The sequence below is a fragment of the Dermochelys coriacea genome, chromosome 2 (genome assembly GCF_009764565.3).
Source record: "Dermochelys coriacea isolate rDerCor1 chromosome 2, rDerCor1.pri.v4, whole genome shotgun sequence".
Classification (NCBI taxonomy): domain Eukaryota; kingdom Metazoa; phylum Chordata; order Testudines; family Dermochelyidae; genus Dermochelys; species Dermochelys coriacea.
This window is the reverse complement of record NC_050069.1, coordinates 174919655-174945887: the sequence shown is the minus strand read 5'-3', so window position 1 is coordinate 174945887 and position 26233 is coordinate 174919655. Positions and strand designations below refer to the sequence as shown.

At 38.7% G+C, this 26233-nt stretch overlaps 1 protein-coding gene across 7 annotated transcripts in view; it reads right to left on the bottom strand.

Annotated features, from left to right (window-relative positions):
- TPK1 (thiamin pyrophosphokinase 1) overlaps positions 1-26233 on the bottom strand; it is a 516426-nt gene that overhangs the window by 154541 nt on the left and 335652 nt on the right. For all 7 annotated transcript variants that reach the window (XM_038390021.2, XM_043508683.1, XM_038390018.2 and 4 more), the window contains one exon: positions 13011-13157. In XM_038390021.2, the coding sequence (XP_038245949.1) occupies positions 13011-13157 (147 nt within the window). The remainder of the gene's footprint in view (positions 1-13010; positions 13158-26233) is intronic.

Genomic DNA, 26233 nt, shown 5'->3' with positions numbered 1-26233 from the left:
AGTACTCCTTTTCTTTTTGCGAATACAGACTAACACGGCTGCTACTCTGAAACCTGTCATTATGCAAGAGAGAAGACAGACAGATTAATTTAGCATTATGGACTGGATGGAAAATGGGATACTATACCTTTAAGCTTGCAGGCCTTGATTCAACAAAGCACATAGCACGTGCTTAAGTCTAATTGAATTTAACAGCTGTATGCTTAAATCTAACCTGTACAAGTAATACTTCTTTTGCCTTTTACACTAGTATAATGCACCTGGCTGTTAAGCTTCTTTTAAAAATCGTATTTCATTTATTACATAATTGTATAAACATTATACCTAGACTATAGGAAATAGTTAATAAAAATATAACCATCAAAAGTAAAGGGAAAAATATGTCTTCAACAAAACGCATCAGTAAGGCTATAACAAATTCTAACCACAAACTAACTATTCAAAAACCACATTCAAAAGCCAAATGTTGCTGGGTCTGGTACTATACAATATTTTCATTAACAACTTGGATAATGGAGTAGACAGTACGCTTATAAAACTTGCAGATGACATTAAAGGGACTGCAAGCACTTGGGAGGACAGTTTAGAATTCCAAATGACCTTGAGAAACTAGAGAATTAGCCTGTATTCATCAAGATGAAATTCAGCAAAGACGTGTGCCAAGTATTTCACTTAGGAAGCAAAAATCAAATGCACAACTACAAAATGGGGAATAACTAGCTAGATGGTAGTACTGCAGAAATGAATCTGGGGACATGGTGGATCACAAATTGAATGAATCAACAATGTAATGCAGTTCCAAAAGGGGCTAGTATCATTTTGGGGTGTATTAACAGGAGTGCTGTATTTGAGACATGGGAGGTAAGTCTCCCGTTCAACTCAGCACTGGTGAGGCCTCAACTGCAGTATTATGTCTAGGTCTGGGTACCACACTTCAGGAAAGATGTGGACAATTTGGAGAGAGTCCACAGGAGAACAACAAAAATGATAAAATGTTTCATAAACCTAAACTATAACAAAAGGTTAAAAAATTGGAGCTTTTTAGTCTTGAGAAAAGAGGACTAAGGAGCATACCTGACAACAGCCTTCAAATATGTTAAAGGCTGTTACAACGAGGACTGTGATCAATTGTTCTCCATGTCCACTGAAGGAAGGACAAGTAGTTATGGGTTTGATCTGCAGCAAGAGAGATTTAGTTTAGATATTAGGAAAAACTTTCAAACAATAATGGTGGTTAATGGTGGAATAGGCTTCCAAGAGAGGCTGTGGAATCACTATCACTGGAAGTTTTTAACAATAGGTTGGACGAACACCCATCATCCCTGATGATTGCATGGCTTCAGCATATCTGGAGATATATCTGTACATGGGTTGGAATAATAAAACCATGTTGGTAGATCCTAATGTAACAAGAAGAGTAAATGTAGTCAATCCATATATAGCTCAATCCGCCACAATGGCAGAAACAGAATTAACACTGATATTAGAAAGGATTTGAAAAGCCTGAGCAATTTTACAATGGGATCAAATTGAAGAGATAACATTTTTCAATATAGTTATGGGACTCGAGTATGGATGAACTCAGTACTCTGAGATTTGTACATTCAAAAACATTTCCAGTTTTCCTGTAAAGGAAAATATCAGTCATTAAAGCCTTGATCAGACTGAGTATTTTGCATTCTAAATTTTCTGGTTTTCGTAGTAGATAATAATTGAACGTCATTCTCTATCTTGTCAATTTTCCTGGCATTTACCTTCAATCTAGGAATACAAGTACTCATTTTTCTCTTCTACAATTTTAATAACATGTAATAAAATACTTTTTGGACATCTATTTTCCTTCCAGAAGCAACTGTTTTATAGATTTCAGATCCCATGATACCTGCCAATTTCTCTACAACACTCAGGGAAAATTACATGGAGGACAGAGGTGAAGAATCTCACTTCTTACATACCCCATCTATCATGAGAGTCCTGCTAATATTAGAAGTGTGAAGCAAACCACAATATCAGGTTTCCCCTTAGAGAACCGTTTAGGAGAAATTCACCTCAAATAAGGTAGTAGGATAGGGGAAAAGATGCTCTCTGGAGAAGCAGTGTCGTCTATTGGGTAGAGCACTGGCGAATCCTGGGTTCTAGTCTCAGCTCTGCCTGATGTGCTGTGTGACCTTGCACAAATCACTTCCCCTGTTTTCTTTTAATTCTTTTGCTTTCTTGTTTATTTATGCTCTAAGTCAGGTCTATTTCTTACTATATGGCTTTTAACTCAGGCTTTCTTGGCAAAATCTGGAACTGATACTGCTTCCCATATTTGGATAAGCTAAGCAAAATGATGATCTTCCAGTATTTATTATCAATATGAATTCATTGTTACAAGCATGTACATGCATGAAAAGCAAGTGTATTCCAAAGCTGTAGTTGAGAGTTGACTGAAAAGAAAAACTCTTCTGGCCCTTTTGTTATGAATAAAATCTTCTAGATCAATAAAATCTGAATCGCTCACTTCAGTCTGCCTATCTGCAGATAGCCTAAGATATGTCTACACTGCAAAAGAAAAAAAAGTTCTTAACTTGGGTTAACTAACCCACGTTAGTTCATTCAGCAGTGGATACATGGCAACTCTGCTTTTAACTGGTGTTAGCAGTTCACGTAAAAGCATATAGAGGAATCTGGGTTTGAATTTGAGCTGCTAATCCAAGTTAAAATCTGGTCTGCCAAGTCTTCATTGCTATTTAATCCGAGGTAACATCATACCTTTTTCCAAGTAGATAGACCCCAAGACAAAAGATGAGAGGTATGATCTATTCCCATCCATCTCAATGGGATGTTAACTCTGAAATCTGAAGACCACAATGTAAAAGTCATTATTTCATTGTTGACTCTTTTAGTAGAAACACCTAATTAATGTGGTTATCCTACTTTAGGTCACCTTCCCCATATCTCCTTGGCTAACAAACTCAGCTGCCAATACTTCCAGCTATTTCCCTCAGCCAGTCATAACTCCTGAAGTGCAGTCAGGAACTAATCAATACAAAAATCTGCAGCACAGTGAATAAAACCTGAAAATGTGCAGACAGTGTCAAAAAAGTCAAAATAAATATCGCAGAGGCTACTGTTCTGAGTGTATTATTCTTTTTCAAATATAACTCAATGAAAATTCATTTAAAAATAAATTAAAGGAAGTTGCTGAACAATTTCCAGTCTGACATAATATATGAAGAATTGTTTGTATGGCAAAGGAAAATGTTCATATTGCATCACACACACAAATGAATGGTATCAGAGTACTGCAAAAAGAAGTAAAAATCAGGATTACAAAGAAAGTGAAGATCAACAGTGTCAACATGAAAATCCCAGCCCTAAGAAAATCAGTCTTTTAGCAGAAAGCTTCTTTCGGTACAGTGCACCCTGTTTTCATGAAACTGGAAGGATCAGTTATTAAAGTATTAGTAGAGTCCCGTTACCACAGCTAGGCTCAACAGCAATGGTAAGCAATCTTCCAGGAAGAACTTTATTAGATTCAGGATGCTTCAATATGCTCATGTATGAACTGTTGTGAGACCAAATTAGAAGTTTGGACAAAGATTGAACATTTGATAGCAGAAGCATAGAAGAATAGTGAAATCTGGGTATTGACTCAAACAATCACACAGTCCAGATTTTAGAAATACAAAAGTAATCCAATTAGCTCATTTCTAGTTATATCAGTATGCTCTTTGGAAGACACATTATCTCAGAGGTTAATAGGAACAACAGTCTGTGTGATTAATCTAACTGGCCACAGGATATTACCCTTGTATCATAGAAAATATGGCTAAAAGAGGATTTGTTTAGTAATGAAAAATGTACCTCTTGTTTGTTAGTGACAGTTTGGATATATCAAGCCCTTGTTAAAAGTTAAAGCCTAGCATCCTGCAAGCACTCTCTTCAAGTTTCCTTGCAATTTAGTGTCCTATCCTGCAGCCCTTACTCATGTGAACAGCTCTTACATAGGCAAATTGACCTCTGAATTCAAAGCAGTCACTTGCATGAGTACGGACTATTCGTGTATGCAAGGGTTGTGTATGCAAAGCACATAACATCTTTCATATTTTGCATGTATGCCTGCATTAAATAGAAACATTTTGTAAGTATCTGCTGTCACATACTACAAACAGTCCCTCCACTTACCCTACAAAGTGCTCTGTCAACACATTTGAATTACACAATCTCACAAAATTCAGGATTATTCTAAAACACTCTTCTGAAAATTGGTGTAATACTGCACTTCTCTACTGATACTAATTATGCAATTCAAAAGGATGACAGAGTTTACAAGGATATTTTTAACACAGTTTTATTTCATATTTGTAAATTTATTTCACAGCAATCATGTGTCATATTGGAATAAAACAACTAAACAAAGTATCAGTATGAGAAATTTGCCCTTAGCTTTTCCTGTGGAAACAGCAAAAAGTAGGATAGCTCATAAATTCCAGCCACCTCTTAAAATATGAATGGTAAAAAATTAATCACAAATGGATCTACTGAATTCAGTAGATGCAGGAAACAAATGGTGACAGTTACACAGACTTGACCAAAAGAAATGGAGGCTTTGGTAGGCCACCTTTATACAGTGTCATCAAAGCTGCAATACTAAAATAGTGAATCCAATGACGAATGAATCTAATCATCCACCAATATTTTCCTTTAAGGGTTGGGCGGGAAAGGAATTCTTTCATAATAAAAGCGTTGGAGTGCTGACTCTCATATTTCTTTTAAGGGTAGAAGCTGGGCAAAACTAAATTCTTGTGCTATCAAATGAAGTTTCTGTTTCAGGAAGGAAATAGTTCATTCCTCAGGGTGAGCTTCTTAAGAAGCAAGAGAGCAAGGGTATTGGCACCTTTAAAAATTTAATTAGGACTATATTTATATTACTATATATCCATTTACATAAACATCACCCTCACACCCCAGCTGAGAGGCGTGCTGTACAAATGCATATAAAGACATGGACCCTGCAAGGAAGAACTTTCAGTATATGGAGCATCCTGTGAATAGGCAAGCAAGTACCTCACATTGATAGGCTTAGCTACATCCAAAGACTTTGGAGGCAGCAAGACATTTGCCCAGTACTGGGATTAGAGCATCATGATTAAATCTGACTGCAGGGAAAGTTTATGTAAAATGACCCATCTTTAGAGGTGTGACGTTATTGACAAACTGTGACTGTACAGATCATTGTTGCAACCAAGGTCATATAGTGGCACCAAATCTTGAACAAAGCAGGTCCAGTAAGGTGTCTATGAAAAGGTTATGATTTGCTGGTTATGATTATTCTATCTCTATATGTGTACCATTTTTGTAGTTGAAGTTATGAATATTGGCTATGTACTTGTATCTCTATGTGTTTGATTCTAAATAGCATTAGTGAAGCATTTGGTCAGCTTCTTGAGAAAGGAATTTGCAGACTAAGTGTCCAATCAAGAAACACTTAACTGACAGTGGACCTTGGGAGACTCCAATCCACATATGAGAAGTCTTCCTGGGAAATTCAAGATAGCATGTGAGCAATGCCTGCCGCCTGCAAACTGAGTCGTGCATAAACATGTGACTTACTCAGGTGGCTACAAACACCATCTTGTTGCTGTGATTTTGCACAGGAGCGAAGGGGTTTCCACCCACAAGAGAAAGAATATAAAAGGCCCTGGAAGCCCCTCCATTTTGTCTTCAATTCTGCTTCTTACTTCTGGAGGAACCTTGCGGCAAACTGAAGCTCTGAACAAAGGACTGAATGACCCATCCCAGCTGAGGATGTGTTCCAGAGACTTGATTTGAACCTGCAGTTTATTCCATCACTGCTACAAGCCTGAACCAAGAACTTTGCCATTACTGTATGTAATTAATTCTATTTAACCAATTTTAGCTCTCATTTATATTTCTTTCTTTCTAAAAATAAACCTGTAGATTTTACAGTCTAAAGGATTGGCAACAGTGTGATTTGTGGGTAAGATCTGATTCGTATATTGACCTGGGTCTGGGGCTTGGTCCTTTGGGATCTAGAGAACCTCTCTCTTTTACTGGGGTACTGGGGTAACCATTTGTCCCCATAACAAGTGGCCCTGGTGGTTATACTGGGAAGTCCGAGGAAATTTCTAGTATTGACTTCTGGTTAGCCAGTGGGGTAAAACCGAAATCCTCTCTGTTTGGCTGGTTTGGTGTGCAAGGAACCCCAGCCTTGGGCTGTAACTGCCTTGCTCTAACCAAATTTGTCCTGAATTGATACTCTCAGTTGTATCCTGCTAGAGGCCGCATCATTACAAGGGGTAAAACAAAATGGCTAGAGTTTCTATCATGTCTTATTCTCCTATATACTTCTGTTTTGGCATTCCTCAAGCAGACACTCACTCCTCTGGAACCATCTTTGGTAGCCAATAACTAGGGGAGAACTTTAAGTGATTCAGTATTGCTTCAAGTATAAATCCACCTGCTAAGCAAGCCAAATTAAAGTGTATCATAACATTTTCTGGAAGACTAGTTGAATGCATTAGTATATCACTCTTATGAAGCCTTAGAAACACCACATATTTCATAACAATCCTCAGTGAAGATTCAGACTCCAAGAGGAGGAATTCAGTCCATTTTCACTGTTGCTAGTTTTAGACATCAGGCATTCAGCTGGAAAGAAATGCCTTATTTTCTTAAATAGGTAGACACAGAAAGATCTGCTTTCTCAGGAACAGACCATTTTATCCTTAAGAACTCCATAAAATGCAAGGTCCTGAATTACACCAGCTATACAAAGAGAGGTCTTTGTAAGTTGAAGAACAGAGATTCATTGCTTTGATTAGAATGGTGATGTCCTCATGCTAGAAACAGAAACACTAAATGAGACGCAACCTTAGAGGAGGAGGAGGAAAATAAAATATTTTGATATCTCTAGAGCAGAATCTTAAAGAGCTCTTTCACTCAGGCTATCAATGCTTAATTGTAAACGAGACTACCCTCACAAGAGTGTTTTCAAAATAGACATTGATGTTCCAAAATTTTGTGGAGGAAGAATGAGGAGAGACTCAATAATTGAGATCTGCCTATTAGAAACTTCAGTAGGAGTGAGATCAGGATCTTAGAGACAGCCTTGTATCAGAAGAAAGGCAGTAGGGAACTAATCTGACAACAGGGCTTACTCCTCAGAGACCACTTCTCTGACTTGGCGGTGGAGGCGTGAGTCCCACCTGAAATAGACATACTTGCTCATTGAGGTAGCACACTAAAAATAGTGGTACTAACCACCGTAGTACAGGCAGTGGCAGCAGCAGCACCATTAGGGCCACCTCAAATACAAACCTAGCCCAGGCTGCCACTGCCTGTGCTACTGCAGCTACACTAGTTTTAACGTGCCAGCTCAATCAGAGCTAGCAGAAGTATGCCCACTCAAGCTGAGAATCACACTCCTAGATCAAGTATAGATGTAGCTTAAGACACATCTGTTCTGTGAAATTCATGATACTAGACGCATGAGTGAAACTCAGAGGCTGACCACATATTATCTGGATTTTCCATCATCTTTTACCATACAAGCAGGGACATCCTGGCAAACAAAGCAAATAGATGTTGCTACATCAAATTGCAATAACAAACCACAGGAGAGCAAATACCTAATCTTATATTTTTTCTTGTTGATGCATACTGCACTGACTGTGTCTACTCACATAAGGAGCAAAAAAGTGAGGAGTTTTTATCCTCAGTTTTGAAATCAGTTCACAGAACTTGACATGTGTGTATGTGTGAGAGTGAGAGAAAGACAGGCAGACATTTGCCCCTGTTGAGTAGTTTGCCTATTTATTGAGAGGATGGACTTGGGCTCCAGTCCTGCAACATCCTGCACTGTGCAGAACCCAAATGACTTCAAAGGCATACAAGTCTGCCCATGTGGAGTCACTGGCAGGATCAGAGCCTACATCTGTAGAGATGAAGAATAAATAGTACTTCTTCCCCCCACACACACCTTTTTCATAGGTGTAGATCTGGAAGCTAATTAAAAGCCTGTTCGTTATTATTACAACTATTACCAACAGCATTATGTTGCACTTTCTATAGAGCTTTTCTATAGAGCATCTCAGGATCTTATGGTATTTTACAAGTAATTAAACTCCACATCACCCAGTCTGGTAATTGCATTTCACTCACTTTACAGATGGGAACATTGTGGCACACAGAGGTTAAGTGACTTGTCCTAGATTACACCCTGGGTCAGCAGTAGAGCTGAGAAAACCCTCCAGAAATCCTGACCCCGACACCTTAGATTTAACCACAAGGGTTACACTCCTAATATTATCAGCATTCTGTTTCCTTCCTCAGTTTCTATGAGCATTATTACATTCCTCATTATTTCTTATGGGAAGGAAAAACACAAAGAAGTACAACACAGCATGGAAGAAATAGGTCATACAGCATTTCTGGAGAGTTAGATAACTGACAAAAGTATTCTTGTGCAACATATTTTCAAGTACAAGTAGCAATACTTCTTCCCACAGCTCAATGGTGGTATCCTGCATGGGGAACACAGAACTCCACTCAGTATAATGAAAAGACAGGCCTCATTAACTCTTGTACATCTTCTCATTTCTTGGTCATAAATCCTATTACCTTGTATTACAAACTGCCATAAAACTCACAGATAAAAGATAATTTATGCTCAGTGTACAGAAGCTAATGTTTCTGTACTCCCGAGAAGCACAGTACCAGAAAATGAGAAAGTATGTATGTGAAATCTTAAGCCATTCGTACTGAGCATGGGTAACATGATAAACATGACTCTAAGGGCTTAATGTTCTTCAGCCAGGGTATATCCTAATGGTAATTGACAAAAGCAAAATTTCAAGCATAAAAAGTATGGACTGTTACATAAAATATCCTGCTCATAAGAAATGATTATTCCTTATTAAGGATTCTTTTTTCACCACAGAGAGAAATATGATCACTATTCAGTGCCGAGATATGTATTCTATTTTTAATTTTTTGCTTAAATCATCACATTGGAAACTGTTTCAAAGGAAATGTCACCTGCTGGAGCATCTACTCTGCCTCCCTATTTATAAGCAGAGGAATGTGACATATTAAAAAATATAATTTCCACTATTATGCAATCTTTCCTTTAAAGAAACCAAAGTGCTTTACAAGTGTTCGGCCTAAAAAGAAAGCTCTTAACGGTATTATTTTAGCCATTTTACAGACAGGTAAATAAAAAGGCACAGAGAAAGGTTAAGTGACCTACTAAGAGCACAACATGAGCCAGTGGCATTGCTGCTTTCCTGACCTAATCACGTTGTCCACTTCTACCAATTCAGCCATACACAGAATTCAATCTGTCAATTCATTTGGTTAAGATTCAAAATGAATGAGGCAGGAGATCATTCTTATAAAGTATAAAAAACTGACATTAAACTGACTTGGTTATATACTTTCATATACTTAAAAACACATTGTATGAACAGGGATTATAAGTGTTTTACCAAAAACATCCTCTGTCCTCTGATAGATATATTAATTTATAATACTGCAATGAACTCTACCTGGGGCTACATCTTAAAACAATCCAGAAATTTAAACGAATTAAGACTGTAGCAGCCTCATTAGCAAGTGGCATATCAAAATGGGACATGACACCAGTGCTCTGGGATCAGCAGTGGCTTCCAAATCTGTTGGTCTTCAGGGCACAATGGAAGGATCACCCTTTATTCAGGCTTTTGGGGAAATGAGAAAACTGATAGAGACTGATGGTTTTGGGTGAGGCAAGATAATTTTGGGGTGTGACTATCTCTGCTGATTATTTCTGAGGGGTGGGACTACAGAAAGCTGCTGGCTTTATGTTTACGTCACTCTGTCTCTAACTATGTCAAAGATGTGTACAGCATGGGGTAGGTGTACTCTCTATTTTGGTTATAAATGAAAAAACAAACAACTATAGGGAGGATACAGAATATATAGAGAACTATACTATACTCTTATGTTAATAGGAAAGAGTCTAATTTTATATTGGAGCTTAAATGCTTTTTTGCTCATACTTTGCTGTCCCAGAAACCCAAAAACAAAAATGGATCCTTCCTCCCGAAGAGAGAATGCTTTCCAATCCGCATGCTACATGAACGTGAAAGATTTCCTAGCAAGACATTGTCACAGCTAAGGGCAACTGCGCTTGTGTTCTCCCTCTGTGGTCCAGCGAGGGCATCTATTTTTAGGCTTTTGGCTCCCAGCAGTCACCTCACTTGGGCAGAAAACCCTATATTTTCCCTCCCTAACTGGGATTTTTCCAGGCTACACAGTTCCCTGCCTATATTTTATTATTCCCAGGTAGCCAAACTACCTAAACAGGCCAGCATCAGTGCTTTCATTTTCCTTTAGTGGCTATCAACATCATAGTTGCCCAAAGTTATAAATTACCACAACTGTTTCTAAGCAAGCATATTTATTCTTAAGGTGAAAGCATCAGAGATAAAACATTAAAACAATAAAAGAACCTACTTGTATACAAATAAGCTCACCAGAGATCACTCCCCACTCCAACAAGGCCTCTACTAGGAGGTCAATCCTTTAAACCTGACAAAGAGGTTTTCCTATGGTTACAAATTCCTAACAGCTTCAGTTTGGAGCAAGAACTCAAACTGTGCATATCAACCTGTTTCTTTATACAGCTTGGGCCTTTAAGCTCCAGCATTCTGGAACAGGTGAACTGCAAACAATGGCTCTCTCCTCAGGGTATCGCTTCCGAAGTTTTCCGTTTTGAACAACAGATGGAGGGCATTTGCTTTCACCTCCCCCCAAGTATTTTCAAGGAATTATACTTCACACATTCCCCCGCACCTTAACCCAAATCATTCTTATCTGCCACATTGTTCAGTATAGTCTTTTGATCACCTAGGCCCACAATAACAGGTAACCTTTGCATTTAATACAATGGATTCCAAAGATACTTTAAACTTAATTCAATAGGGTTTTTCAAGGATATTGCAAGACATTGCCACATCTGTCACAGGTGTCCTTATTAATTTTAAAATTTGTCTTTGTGTATCATGATATCACATTTCTTTTATTCCACAGACTTGCATTATTTCAAAAAAAGCCAGTTCATTTCCCACTGTGCTCTAATTCTCTCCTACCTTGATTTTAAATTACAAAGAAAAAAGAGCTATCATCTTCTGTAGCTATTTACAATGTAATGTAAATTGAAATTAAACTGAATAGGAAGAAAGTACTTCCAGTATAGGAATATTATTTATTCCTATTTATAAACTACTTATTTGATCTTATCTGGAAAACAGAGGGTTAAAATTATTTTCCAAAAGGACCATGGCAGTGGATGGAAGATAATGGAGATGACAAGTTTAAACCAGCAATGGAATGGAATTTTGTGTCAGTTAGCTCTAAAATTGCTGTAAGATTCCTACCCCCTGAATCTGCCCTTTATTTCTGAATACTAGAAACAGCCCGGAGTTATAAAAGTCATCAGCTGGCAATACTGTACATCAGCCAGAAACTGAGTGAAAGAAGTATTAGCCTGTGCCAATGAAAAACAGTATTAATACATTTTGTAAAAGTGTAATAAAGGGGTAAAAAATCATCAGTAAAACAAAAACCCACACTTAATACACTGCATAAATAAGTAACAATGATATAAATTGTTATTGTTATTGATATAAAGGACTTTTGGTTCAAGTTGTTAGGGGGTGAATTATTCCTTCAAAAATTACATAATCTTAACTCTGACATTTTAGAAACCATTTATAAAAAACAAAGAATTAAAATAGCTACACGATAAAAGCAAATATTTTAAACGCTAAACTGGGCATTCCTAATCTTATTGAAACGCATCAAAATGCTCTAGCTAGCCTTCTCAAAAGGTTCCTAACATTAATTTAGTGTCAGTACAGTATGTGCAAATCATTCACAGGTAAATTACTTCCCACTTTCAGATTTGACCGCAATTATCCGTCAGCCCTGGTTTTCCCTCACTTTGTTCTGTATCTAGCCTTTTAGCTCTGCAACTAATAATCACAGTCATTCCTTGTCATAGTGGCAAATGAGCTCCTGTGCCTAGCATCCCTCCTGCAGACAGAGTGCCTCATGTTGATAATGTAGAATTCGCCTCTGTGGATTTAAATCTGCAATCTCTTACAGAACCCCATTAATACCTCTCAGATTACAGTGAAGCATGCATGCATAGTGCAGGCTTGGTCATCAACCTTGCCAGTGTATAGCCAGTTTATAAGACAAACTGGATAAAAGTGTATAGCTAATTAAACTTCTAGAAATCCAGCCATCAGAAAAAAATATTTCCAAACAGAAGCCATTAAGTAGCTGTTAGAAAAAAGGTTTTTTTACTCAGATTTTGCTTCTAAATTCAATCTTAAAAGTGAAAGCTTCTCAAGATAACATTTGTGTTATTTTCTGAACCAATAACTGGATAACAACCTGAACATCACAAAATCAACACAATTTTAAATAGATTCCCTCATTTCATCTGGATTTCAGTCAATGAATTGCAGCACTCGGACTATATGAGAATTCTGTCTGACATGTTTGTCAAGCTCTTGAATTTCCTCTTGAGTTTCTCATGTGTCAGTCATATATATTTCTGTTTAAAATGAAAAACAAAGGGCAGAGGGAGCTACGCTTAATTCCATTGGAATTTAATTTAAAAGTTCAAAGATATTTCCATTAATAACAAGCACAAAACTGAATAAAGTTTTAGCTCTTACTAACTTTTCACTTTTTTAGTTTCCCACCCTCTATTTAAAATCTGTTTTTGGTGAGTTAATCCTAATCTCTACAGACAGAAGGTGAAAAAAAAATTCTATTCCTGTAGGGGTGCAACCATAAGTCATCTCCCAACTGCTAGAAATATATTTTAGAACTAGAAACTAATTCTACAGTACTGAAACAAGTAGAAGCCCTGCTGAGGGAAATGGCAGTTTTGACTGTTGGAATTACACGGTCACGTTTATTGTGGTCTCACACTTCATTTCACTTACAGGTTGAAGCAGGTAGATGAGGGAGAAGTCCTGAATAACTATAACTGGAGTGTGAGTGATATTATTTGCATGAAAGAGAGTCTCCACTGATGCCATGACATGGTCAAAGCGTCCTCCAAGTCCACCCAAGGTCACAATCATATCAATCTAAATGAAAAAAAAACACACCAAGATTTAAAAAGGAGAACTTTAAGAACAATTCTCTACATACAAAACAAAATATCAGAGTTTATATGACAGGAGCACAAACAATGCTTTAACTTCAGAGGCTTTTGCCCAAATGAACAGTCTTTGGACCAGGTATGTTACTCCAGGATTTGGCAATCTGTCTGCTGGTGACTTCTAAGTATCTATGGGCTATTACTGTTTGCAACTCTACTGACTTCAATTAATTTGTGCCTATGTGTTTGTGAACTCACTGGCAGCTCAAAAGTCCAAATCTTCAGAGGGGTCCTTTAGCTCACATTATTTGCCCATGTGCTCATGAATTAAACCCAACAGCCATAGTTGAGGACACTTTTGAAGATCTATATGTAGAGGCACTTGCTCTGTGTTTCCATAGCAAAAATACAGTCTGATATTAATGTTGTTCTAGCACCACTGAATATGATTATGTGACTCCTTGGTTAATAAAACTTCATGTATTTGCCAGGGCTGTAGACTAATGCTTTATAAATTCATGGTTAGTGATGGTTAATCTAATAACTAAAGAACAGCTATTAACATCACACATGCACGTAGTATTTTTCATCCAGAGATCTCAAAGTACTTTAATAAATATAAGTATTATTGCCATTTTACAAATATGGAAACCAAAGCAAATAAATACTTATGGGCTATATGCTGTCACCCTCTTATTGCATAGTACCTTACTCTAGGAGCAGATCCATCAATTGATTTGGTCTACTCAATCAGTTAAGTATTAGTCAGTGTAAGGATGGCAGAATCTTGCCCTGAGTGATCTGCATTTCGCCCCATAGCAAGTTGGGGTATGTAAGGGTTAAGCAAAGACTTGGGTAACCACTACCCAATAGAGAGTAAAAGCACAGGCAGGCACTGTCTCTTTGCTTGATAGATAAAGTTGCCACCCTTTCCCCTTCCCTTCTGCTTGTTAAGGAGATATAAGTGTTGCAACTGCATGAGAAATGTGGTTGTCTAAAGGATACCCTTTGTGTGAAGAAGTGTTATTTCCTCCTTCCTTCCTCTCCCAGCTACATAAACGAGCTTGGGGTCATGACTCCTTCCTCCCACCCCTGTGAACTGCTGATTAAGGGAACTTGTGGCTATAATTACTGCAAAGAAATGTATCTTCAAGGTATAAATGTCTGTATAATATGCTTAATGCTGAAAATAACAAACAGAATAATTATATTCAGTATATAGCTATTAATATTCATTATATTGGCGTTCATATTATCAAATAAGGGTTTTGGTGGGGTTGTGGTAAATGTAGGTATTTACATATTAAGTTAGATAAAAGCGCGTGATGTGATTAACGCAGTGCTTACGCAACAATTGGGTTGAGGGGAACAAATACCGCAATAAAGAAGCCCGTTTACTCAATGCGCCTCTGGGTCCTCCTGCTCATTCTTTCCATCTCTAGCAAGTGGCAGTGCCAGGAATAAAATTCAGGTCACCTGTCCAGTTGTCTAGCCAGTAGAAAACACTGCTTGGAATAGGTCACAGAATCTGGAGACTGGGTTCTAATCCCAACTCTGTCACTCAACAAGCAAGGCACAACCTCTCCATGTTGTATCTTCCCTTATCAGTAAAATGGGAACATTTGCCAGTCTTTGTAAAGTGTTTTCAGACCCTCAGACAAAAGGTATCATCTACATGTAAAGTATGATTATTGTTAGCACTATAACATAGGTCAGTTATGCTTAGTAATTATTTATTTTTTTAAGATGCTATTTTCATATTAGTCGTGACTAGGGCCTTGCCACAACACAGCTCTAAAACTTTTACAGTCTGCTTTGACAATGGCCATCTGGTGGAATTTCCAGTATTACAGAGTTTTAGTCTACAGCCAGGATGACTACACAACATTTTACTTAACCCATGAGCCACATAATGGTACTTTGGGTATCTGGAATGATATATTAATAAACATCAGCTTCCATTTTTATTACAAGGGCTAAGACTTTATGATTGTGGTATACTTGTTTGCATAGAAATTAAGCCCCTTTCCTTTAGTCAAGAATATTGCCACCTCTCCTATTACCCAGTGAAAATAGTATCCTGGCTGAACTTGTATTTTGGCACCCCACTCCCCTTCCCACCATCACCCCTGGCTCTTACGGGCTCCCTGGGCTCCATCCCACTCCCCCATCACCTCCAGGCCATTACCTATACTTCATATGAAATGTCCACAGGAAAGTCCATTCAGTGTAGATGGGCATCTCCCATGGTCCATTGTGAGTTAAGTGTCCCTTGATGAGCCCCTTACTTTGACTAGTCCCTCCAAGATGTGCTAGCTAACTACCATGTGTGCATTACCCCAGGAGCAAACATTTGAAATACAGGTATAGAACCAATACTCATAACTTCAAATACAAAAATGATACTTGCATAGAAATAGCAAACATATTCAGCAATTCATAACCTTTTCATAGACATCTTACATGCCACATTTTGTACAAGATTTGTTGCCAATATAACAGTGGATGCAACAATGATCTACATGGTCATGTTTTAATCAGATAACATCACAGTGAGTAACTGCTACAGCTAGCAAATTCCTAGGCGACTGTCAGCAGAAGCAAGGGTGGCACGGTATATGGTGTATTGCCACACTTACTTCCGTGCTGCTGGGGTGGCTTGTGGTGCCTGGCTCTTCGTGCTGTTACATGGGGGTCTGAGCCCACGGCCCTCTTACAGCCCCTAGCCACTTCTGGCTCACCACAAGCATTTTGACCAGAAGTACCAAGCAGTAATAATAACAACAACAACAATACAAGTGTGTGTGTATGTATATATATGTGTGTGTGTGAGAGCGCGCCAGTGTGTGTGTGAGAGAGAGAGACTGTGTGTTGGGGGACTGAGAGACAGTGTGTGTTGAGGAGTGTGAGACTGTGTGTGTGATAATCTGTGTTGGGGGACTATGAGAGGCAGAGTATATGTGGGTATGAGAGCCAGTCTGTGTGTGCAAGACAATGTGTGTGCATGACTGTGTGTTGGGGGATTGTGTGAAACACAGAGTATGTGTTAAGAAGTGTGAGACTGTGTGTATGTGTGACAATCTGTGTTGGGGGACTGTGAGAGCCCGTGTGCGTTAGGGAAGTTTGAGAGACAGTGAGCACACTGTCACTTTAAGTCCCTCCTCTCCCGCTGCTCGGCCTGGCTCTCCCACCCCATTGAAGTTTTGCTCCTCCTGGCCCTGGCCCGGCCGTGCCCTGCCGGAGACCAAGCAGCGCAGGGCCACAGGCAGGGAGGGGCTTGGCTCCACTTCGGACAGCAAGTAGTGGGCCGCCCGCGCCGCTCCGGAACCCTTAGCCGGCCAGCTGAGGAGCGGGGGGGGGAGGGGGGGGAATCAGGGAGAAGCCTGCTGGCCCAGCGGGCGGGAGGGGCCGGAGAAGAGAGGAGTCCAGCCACAGCCAGCCGGGGGAAGCCCAAGCCCCTTGTGGTACCTCCCTGGCTACGGAGCCCTGGGCGTAGGCCCCATTTGCCTGGCCCAGCTACTACCAAAAGAACCCCCTGCCCCCAAAAATACTACATTGAACTGAAGTAATAATTTGTATTAGCTGTGCACATTTAAATGAGAAACATCCAGAGTCTTCCAATAGAGAAAGCACTATTTTCCTATATTAATAAAGATCACACAAATCTAAAATAGAACCAGCATAATCTTGGGTTTTCCTCCACTTCCCCTGCTTGTCTTACTGATCTTCTGTTTAATAAAGTTATACAGCCTAGATTCTCTGGCTAACTTAAGCTACATTTTTCATTGTATTGATTCTATTGTAGAAACAAGCTGCTTTAGTGTGACTGGGAGCAATTCCTATTTAACAAAGCTGAATCTGATGTTATATTATTACAAAAACAGAAGTCCTTTAAATCACTAACAGTAGAAAGGCCCCAAACCTGCAACTGACAGCATGTGAGTGGATTGTTACACCCATCTGGAGCTCCACTGACTTCAAGGAGGCTCTGAAAGGCTCAGTGGGTGACCTGCATACAACATATGGTCAGCTATAGGACTGGGGCTTTAATTAGCCCCAGTGAGCCAAATTTCAGAGAGCTGAGCAACTGCTCCTTAGTTTTATGAGATGGGTTTTCTACCATATGGGAACCCAAAAGGATTGTGTTCTTTCCTTTGACTTTGATACTTTCTGTCTTTAAATAAAAGGGAAGGGAACTGACAATATTGAAGTACATGCTATTTAACTTGGGGTGGGGGGAAATTTGGATAATGAATTTTGCTCTCAGATACATACACAAATGATACCTTTTGCCATGAACTATAGGGCCTATTGAAAATAATACTGTAAAGTCCTGACTGAATTATTTTGTGATACTGGTAAAAGATCACTAGTTAAAAAAAATATAAAGTTTTTCTATTTCTATTAAAAAAGTGTACTATAATACTACACAAAAAATGGTCTAAAATATTATTCCATTTAAAATAATGGCACCACAGTGTTTTTGGAGATTAGTGTACAATACAGTACTTTAAAAAAAAAGTTTAGTTCTACTTTAGCATTTTAAACATCATAGGAATATCCTGCTGAGCACAAAGCTATAAAATATCAGGGTTGGGTGAAAAAGATGATATTCATTTTCACATGATCCTTGTATCTATTATTCAGGAACTATTTGGACTTGGGAAGACACATAATAGAACTGAGTAGGCAAGTGAAGACAGCAGCAGCATCACAAAAGCAGGAAGAGAGAACTAAGATTTTTGTTGTTTTGATTGTCGACGTCCCTGTCTTACGAAAGAACCCTGGCATCAGCAGTGACAAACAGGTGCAGATTATATACTGATTTATAAAGGATCTGTTTGAAGCACTAGCTGTCAATGCAAACTTTACTCACTCACACACACACGCGCAAAACAGAACACTCTTTCCTGCCTTGGATATGCCAAAGGATATGGCTTGCAGTGTGCCCTAAAAACAGACAGACAAAACAAAACAAAAAATCCCCAAGAAACCCTGCTTATTTCAGACTATGGGGCAAAAGAGAAGTGAATTCCAAAGCCCAGAACCTCTCATAGATTCAGAGATTTTATAGCCAGAATGAGACCATCCATCAGCTAGTTTGATCTCCTGTACAACACAAGCCACAAAATTCCACCCAGATACCCCTTTAATGAGTCCCCTAACTTGTGTTTAACTAAAGCACATCTTCCAGCAAAGCACATCTTCCAGCAAATCTTCACTTTGGTCATCAGCCCCTTATCTACAATTTGTTTTCATAAAGTGTTCTCCATTCACAGCAACAAAAATACAAAATATTTTTTGAAGTTTAAAACCTTAGAAATCATGGCCATTTAATAGCTGTGCATGGACAGGGTCATACTCCTCACACACCTTCTGTAAGACTTATCCATATTGTTTAGCATTTTACAGGACAATTCACTTTAATTCTGAGACAGTTGGAGTCTAATGAACAATGTAGCTGTTTTTAAATGATTTACTTGTGAATTCACAATACGAAGGATTTGAGGAGTTACTAACATACAATAAAATAATACAGCAAGGGAGTCAAAAAACATATTACTTTGTACCCGCAGCTAAAAAGAGACTGTTAGATTTCTCTCTTGCACAATAAGACTTGATTCTGAACATATGGTAACCATGGGGAACAAAGGCTGCCATCACATCATGATCAGGTTGCCTAGTTTTTGCTACCATTCCTACTGAGACTATTTAAATAGACAATGGCTTTAAACAATATTCCTCCATATATATTGGTCTTGCGGATGTTCTTCTTTCTTGTGTGGACATGTTAATTACCAAGAAATTAATTATGTAATTAAATAATGTGTATTTAAGGAACAGGTAAAAGGGAGAAGGGGAGGGAGCTAGGAAGCAGTGTGAAATGGGTGAAAAGGATTTCCTATCTATACATTTCTACTATCACCACCACTGTGGATCTAGATGCCAAATCCAAAGTTAAGAATCACACAGAATACGCACTGTCCACTCTTTTGAAGCACCTTCACAGTCAGCTATATTCTATCTAGATTCTCATATTATGCTCATCTGCACAGTACTGTATATCATGAACATGCAGATAACCAGATAGAAGTAGGCCTCTCTTACTTCTGTTGCCATCTCCATATCTGACAGTAACCTTGAGACTGCGCTGTGGCACACAGAGGGGGAAATGTCCTCCCATAGATGGTAAGGTTAATGCTCTGGGCCCATTCCTCAAAAGGCTTCACTCTTTCTACCTGTGTTCAGCTTCAGCCAGCTAACTTTTAAACACACATAGCACTGGAACCTATTGCATCTTATGATCTCCCTTAGAGAAATTTTAAAGGAGATATGATTGAAGACTGATCCTTCCATGACTTCACTTGTAGGCTTTCATGGAAGAACAGCTGTTTGACCAAAAACTCTGAAATCTGTCTCAGAAGACTGGGCAAAACCAGTATAGTGCTGCACAGTTCAGTCTTATTACAGTTTATATGCAAGTCAGCAACACCTTCTGATCAACAGTGTCAAAAACTCCCAAGAGACTGGTCATATGAGCATGGATATTTTGTCCACTCTCTGTGACTATGGAGATCCTCTATCTCTAGTGCTATTTCTGTGCCATATCCTGGTTAGAAACTTGATTGGGCTGAAAGGGCTGAATGGTGTTTCCTTTACTCTCTCATTCCTCTACTAGTTCTCATTCAGAAAGAGATTATCCCTTTGTCCTTGACAATTTTTTGTACATTTCCCAATTGCCCATCTCTCACAGATATTGGAGAGCATTGCCCTTCATTTAATTGCTACAACACATAATAAAGGGGGTTATTTGGAGAGTCAGATACCTTAGCAATACCTAGATGCCTGCATTTACTTGCTGAAAAATGACTGTATAAATGGCACTGAGTTATATTTATTATCTCTCAGTAACACTGTAACAAATTTGATCCGTTTAGATTCTAAACTTTAGAAGAAAAAACATTTTTCTCAGTCAGCCTTGCAAACGCAGCCTGCGATCTCCATATACAGCTGTACTTTCTCTGCTTCATACATCATCAGCAGTATTGAGGATTCTGTCATTTGGAAAGTAGTTGACAATTCCTTTGATGATGCATGAGCCAGAATAGATTTCAGTTCACCTTCCCGCAGCAGTATTAGCTCTCTAGTGCTAGCTGGAATGTAAAGTAGTCAATTTATTGTGATTTTACTTTGCAGCTTGTGCTATGTACATTTTGCAATCTATAAATATTTCAACATTTTTAGGCCAAATAGAAGCTAAAATCAATAATTTTTGTTTTACAATATATGTTGGCCCTTCATTTCCTAGTAAAACAATCATATATTGACATCGGAAGTTTGCTCAGGTACAATCATCTTACCTCTTGCTCATTGCTCTAACCATCTGACTCTCCAAGGGAAAAAGAACTCTCAGATGATGCCTGTCACTGTACCTGAGATGATAGCCCTCAATCAATTTCATTGTCACCTCACTGATTCCATTAATCTTGACATTATTTCGTTCCAGGTCAGTTGCCAGCTCCTTCACAGAGTCTCTCTCTTCTTATGTTCCTTCCCTTACATTTTTGGTACAGTACTTTTCTATTCATAGCCCTTTTTTTTTAATTTTAAGAAGGGAGGATTTAATTCACTGTGATAGCAGCAATAATATGCCAATGGATTGTGTTGGTCTGCTTAAACTGAGCAACATATTTGACAGTGAGATACAAAAAGGGAAAAAGATGATCTAATGGCTAGATCATGGAACTGCAAGTTAAGTGATTTTCTGTTCTTAGCTCTCTTATGTAACTTTGGGCAGGTCACTTAAATTTCCATACCTCAGTTTCTCTACCCGTAACTAACTAATATATATATTTAGTTAGTTAGTTTATATAAATAAATAAATAAATAAATAAAGTGATTTGCTTTACCTGTATAATGCCGTAAAACATAACTCAGTGTTTGACAGCCTTTGATTTAGGTTCTGTAAGTAAGGAAGGGCAGTCTGTGTTAAAGGCACTGGGCTTGGAGTTAATTTTCTGACTCTGCCACAGACTGTGTGTGACCTTGGACAAGTAACTGAATCTCTTTGCATCTCAGTTCTCCATCCACAGAACAGAATAATAATATTACCTTTCTCCCTCTTTTTGCCTGTTAGAGTGAAGTGCTATGGCCTGTGTTATGCAGGCGGCCAGACCAGATGATCAAAATAGTTCTTTCTGGACTTAAATGCTATAGATGAAGGGTACAATATTAATTACAGCTACTACTGTGCCTTTCCTCAATGGATAAGTGGACACTAAAACCATTATTACAACCCATTAATGGAGGCTGTGGGGGTAAGGGGGGAATTTGCATGGTTGCTGCCAGTGCCATACTTACTCTGTAGATAGAGGTTTTCAGAACAGTCAGACAGGCACCTTTCACAAGTACTATATTCATTTTTTTTTTAAAAAATAAATCAACCAAAAATGGAGCACCTAAACTTGCAGCAGCAGATATGCAACTCTAAACATACATGTTGAAACATGGATACTAAAGAGCATTAATCATTCATCTCTTATCCAGAGCCAGCCCCTTCCACAACCGTTACAACTTGACTTTACAAAGCAGTACACATCCTTGTTGCCCAGATTTACAGCGTGTATTTCCAGGTGGTTGTGTTAACATTCTCTCAGTGACCTCTATGGGGATTACATAAAATCTGTATCTAGTACCAGAGATGTGCTTGACATTGTGCACATAAATTAAAAGACAGTTCCTGCCCCATGGACTTTCCATCATCAATTAAGAGCTCATTGAAAAATTATCCTAATTTTTTCCATGGTAATTTGTTCTTTGTGAGTGGTTTAAATCTCGTGTTTCATTTAAATAAACTCCCTCATTGTCTGATTATTGGTTAAAGGAAGAGAGGACCTGATCCAAATAAAAGGACTCACTTTACCTAATAAGAGTCTTTCCCATGTGTTTGATTTAGTTTGGTTCAGGCCCTAAATGATTTTCTAACCAAAGCTCTAAATTTAAATCTAAAGACTTCTGTAAAATACACTGAAGCCTAATCAAGCTTTATGCCTATTGAGCTTTTGCAGGTTTTAAAAAAATAGGAGTGCAAGAGTTCCAGTGAAATCAACCACAGCGAAGAAAATCGCTGCTCTCAGGAAAGAATTTAACTGAAATGATTAAACCGCTTCCCTTTTACTTTCAAAGACCAGTCCTTCACTGCACTGAGGCCTGAACTGAATAATGCAATTCTCTGGTCTGGTAGTTTGATGCTCCAATCTGAAAACAGAGGACACTGTGAAATACTGGAGAGGAAAAAGCTGGATCAGGTATAACTGAAAACAAATTAACTGACAAAGGCAGTAATAGTGAAGTAAGCTTTAATAAGACTACAAAATATAACCCCAGCCACTGGTCAAATCATGATCAACAGGAGATTATACCACGGGCCTAAAGTTTTGCATTCAACCATTGATAGCAATAGCTGTAATGAAAGACAAAAGGATGCGAACACTTCTTGACAGCTTGTGGAAACTATTCTGTCGGGATTCCCAATACCAGCTCATTTTAAAATTTTAATCCACGACCAATGAGTCATAGCTAAATGAAAGCTGTATTAGAGACTCCGTTTTCTGATGGGAGAAAGAAGAAAAATGGGCTGTTAGAGGCTGACAACCAAGTGGAAGTTTTGGGAAACGCTGCGAACAAACACACATGCCCCTGAATTAGTGTTCTTTAATACTGTCAACTATGTTAAGTAGTCATTCACTGAGATATGATCCAAAAGAAACTGAACACCTATGACCTACCTTTAAAAAACAATACCACAGTAGTTAAAATACATAAATCATCCAAAGCAGCAGGACTTCTCCTTCTCCTGTCATCTAATCACTAGTCAGCAGACCAATATGATTCAAACCTGACACCAAACAGAAATCCTTCCCTCCTTTCCTCAGTGCTCCACCAGGGGTTGCTCAAATCACATTTGCTTTGCAGCATATCCAGGAGATCAACAGATTCAAGAAATGTCAATCAGAGAAGAGAGCATTCCAAAGGAAGGGCACTCTTCACTGAGAAGGCCCTGCCAGCAGCTCCCTGCTGTTTATTCCGGGGGGGGGGGGGAGGGAAGGGGAGCATCCATCTTAAGAACTTCTGAAGATCTCCACTGCAGCAGTAAGGCACAGACTGAGAAATAGTCTCATGTAGGAAGGTCCCAGACCATTCATGGCTGGAAAGGGCAAAAGCACAGCTTTAAATTCCACCAAGTAGCTCAGAGCCAGAAAGCACAAATCCCAGGGCACCGATCAAATGAGAATATACACCTTCTCACACCTCCCTTATCCTCAGACAACTCCCCATTGATTTCGTGATAGACACCTTTTAAAGTCCCTTTCTAAAAAATTTTGCTTCAGCCTCACCTACACATTGCTGCTACAGAGTCAGTATTTCACACGTTATTTTTGTCCCCAGATAAAATATTTCCATTCATCTGAAGAGCACTCTAGCAGAATTTCTTTACAGATTTGTGGGCAGAGTGACTCCTGTTTCAAGTTCATATGCTTACATTTATTTTTGTGTAGGTAGGGATATTTAGTTGTTTAATGTATTGTAGAAGAGAACTGTAACAGGTTCTTTAAGTGAAGTGGGGTGAAATGCTCATGTCTGCCTGTTTAACTGAGCACAGTCAACTTGAAATATAGTCAGTTTTTTGTTTTAAAGATCAGTTTATTTTCAGAGACCAGTCCTTAGCACTGCCCCATTCCCACCTCTTCTTTCAATTTTTTTCACATTCCTACTTTTAAAAATATTTTTCTCTTCCTTGCTGCTACATGAAACTCTTACAAATGGCAAGAGACATTAACTTCACTATAAACTAACTATTCACAAAATTTTGTCCATATATCAAGTAAACAAGCTGAAAAAATACAGTTTTTTCCTCTGATCTTGTTCGGTTATAACCAACTGAGGTGTTTCTTGACGATGAGTCAAAAGTTTTCTATCAGGTACATATATTTCAAGTTGACTGCATTTCTTTAATGTGACAGGAAAGGGAAGTAATGGAAAAGGGGTAATTTTTTCTCCCATTTGCTGAGCCAACCTTCAAATATTGGTGGGGGGGAGAGGGAGGGGAATCACTGGGGTATTACTTCCAATAAAGTCCTTGAGACTCCACAGTTCTGCTTAGGGTCAAATTTTTAAAAGTAATTAGGTACCTAAACATGCAAATAGGTGCCTAGTGGGATTCTGATAAGCATGTAGCCACCTAATTCCTGTTGAAATCAACGAAATTGGCCACCTACATGCTTTTGAAAATTCCACTTAGGCACCTACCTGCATCTTTAAGTGCCTAATTACCTTTAAAAATCTCACTTTTTAAGAACCAAGAACTATGATGAAAAGCAGTGCTGAATACAAGCTGTTGAATGAATAAAACTTGAGTACTCTGATATGATTTGGCTTGATATTATTTCTCTTGCAGTAGCACCTAAGAGCACCAGTCACAGATCAGGACTCCATTATGAGCAAGTTTGGTAACTTGCTCCATGTTTAGTTTTCCCATAGTGCTATCTTTTATTCTTAGAAAAAAAATCTAGACTTTGGAAAAATTCACATTGTAAAGGGTTTTTTTTTGTTTTAAAAGGGTAACCATTTTTATTTGTATTCAACATTTCCATACCACTATGTAATTACATTAATCTCCCAAAATTACTTATTATGGGAGGAAAAAAGAATTTTTCATTAGCTAATAAGTGTATAAAATGGTAACATTCTAAACATCAACAGTGAGACTTCTAACATCGGTGCCTAAAGTTATATTAAGCCCTTCAACAAGTGGCCTGATTTTTCAAAAATGCTGAGCACCCAACAGATCACATTCACTTGGGTTTGGTAAACAGGTCTTCCTTGTGAGAAAGTCTATTCTATTTCTCCTGTGGCAAGGATGGATTAGCTATTGCAGCCCGAGGCCTCTTTTAGAACTACTGCAGTGTATTCAGAGTCATCTATGAGAAACAGACCTATCTATTTTTCATCTTAAGTTAAATGTCTGCTATTGTCTAAAAAGGAGCAGCAGAAGCTGGGACTTGATGTGCTTCTTCATCATGATCCTCTAGGGACATGATAAAGAGTTTGACAATTTGACTGAATCAATATAACTAGTGTTCCAGCTGTGGGTCATGATGCTACACAGACATACTTATAATCTGGGTCTGATTCTCCGCTTGCAGCAGTATCTTTAGTAAGGTCACTGGAATCACAGTGGTATAAAACCAGTGTAAGAGGTGAATCAGGTTCACATACAACAGTAGTGGAATGGCTGTCAACCTGAAGCACTAAGGAACCTGCAAGCTTATATTTTTGTCCTGCTTGAATACTTACTCCTGGTGGAAGTGTCTGCCGCTCTCCAGAGGGAATTCAGCCACTGAATCCCCAACTGTTTTAATCCTTCAGAGTACAAACAGAGACCAGGAACTGCCACTGTCTTAGGACCTCTGGGAGAGCTCTCAGGGTGAAGATCTTCTATCTGGCACCTCTGCCTAAGAACTGTGTCCATGTGGCCCCCTTCTTAGCCCCGAATGCTGCCTCCTCAGACACTTCCTGTAGCTTAAACGCACACTCTCTTCCAAAATCCCACCCAGTTGTACAAGCCTCTGGGTTACCTCTTCACTGGGGCTGTCATAAATATAAAGGGAAGAGTAAACATCTTTAAATCCCTCCTGGCCAGAGAAAAAACCCTTTCATTTGTAAAGGGTTAAGAAGCTAGGATAATCTCGCTGGCACCTGACCAAAATGACCAATGAGGAGACCAGATACTTTCAAAGCTGGGGGAGGGGGGGAACAAAGGCTCTCTCTGTCTGTGTGATGCTTTTGCCGGGACCAGAGCAGGAATGCAGGTCAGAACTCCTGTAAAGAGTTAGTAAGCAATCTAGTTAGATATCCGTTACAGTCCGTTTTGTTTAAACGGCTGATAAAATAAGTTGTGCTGAATAGAATGTATATTCCTGTTTTTGTGTCTTTTTGTAACGTAAGGTTTTGCCTAGAAGGATTCTCTATGTTTTGAATCTGATTACCCTGTAAGGTATT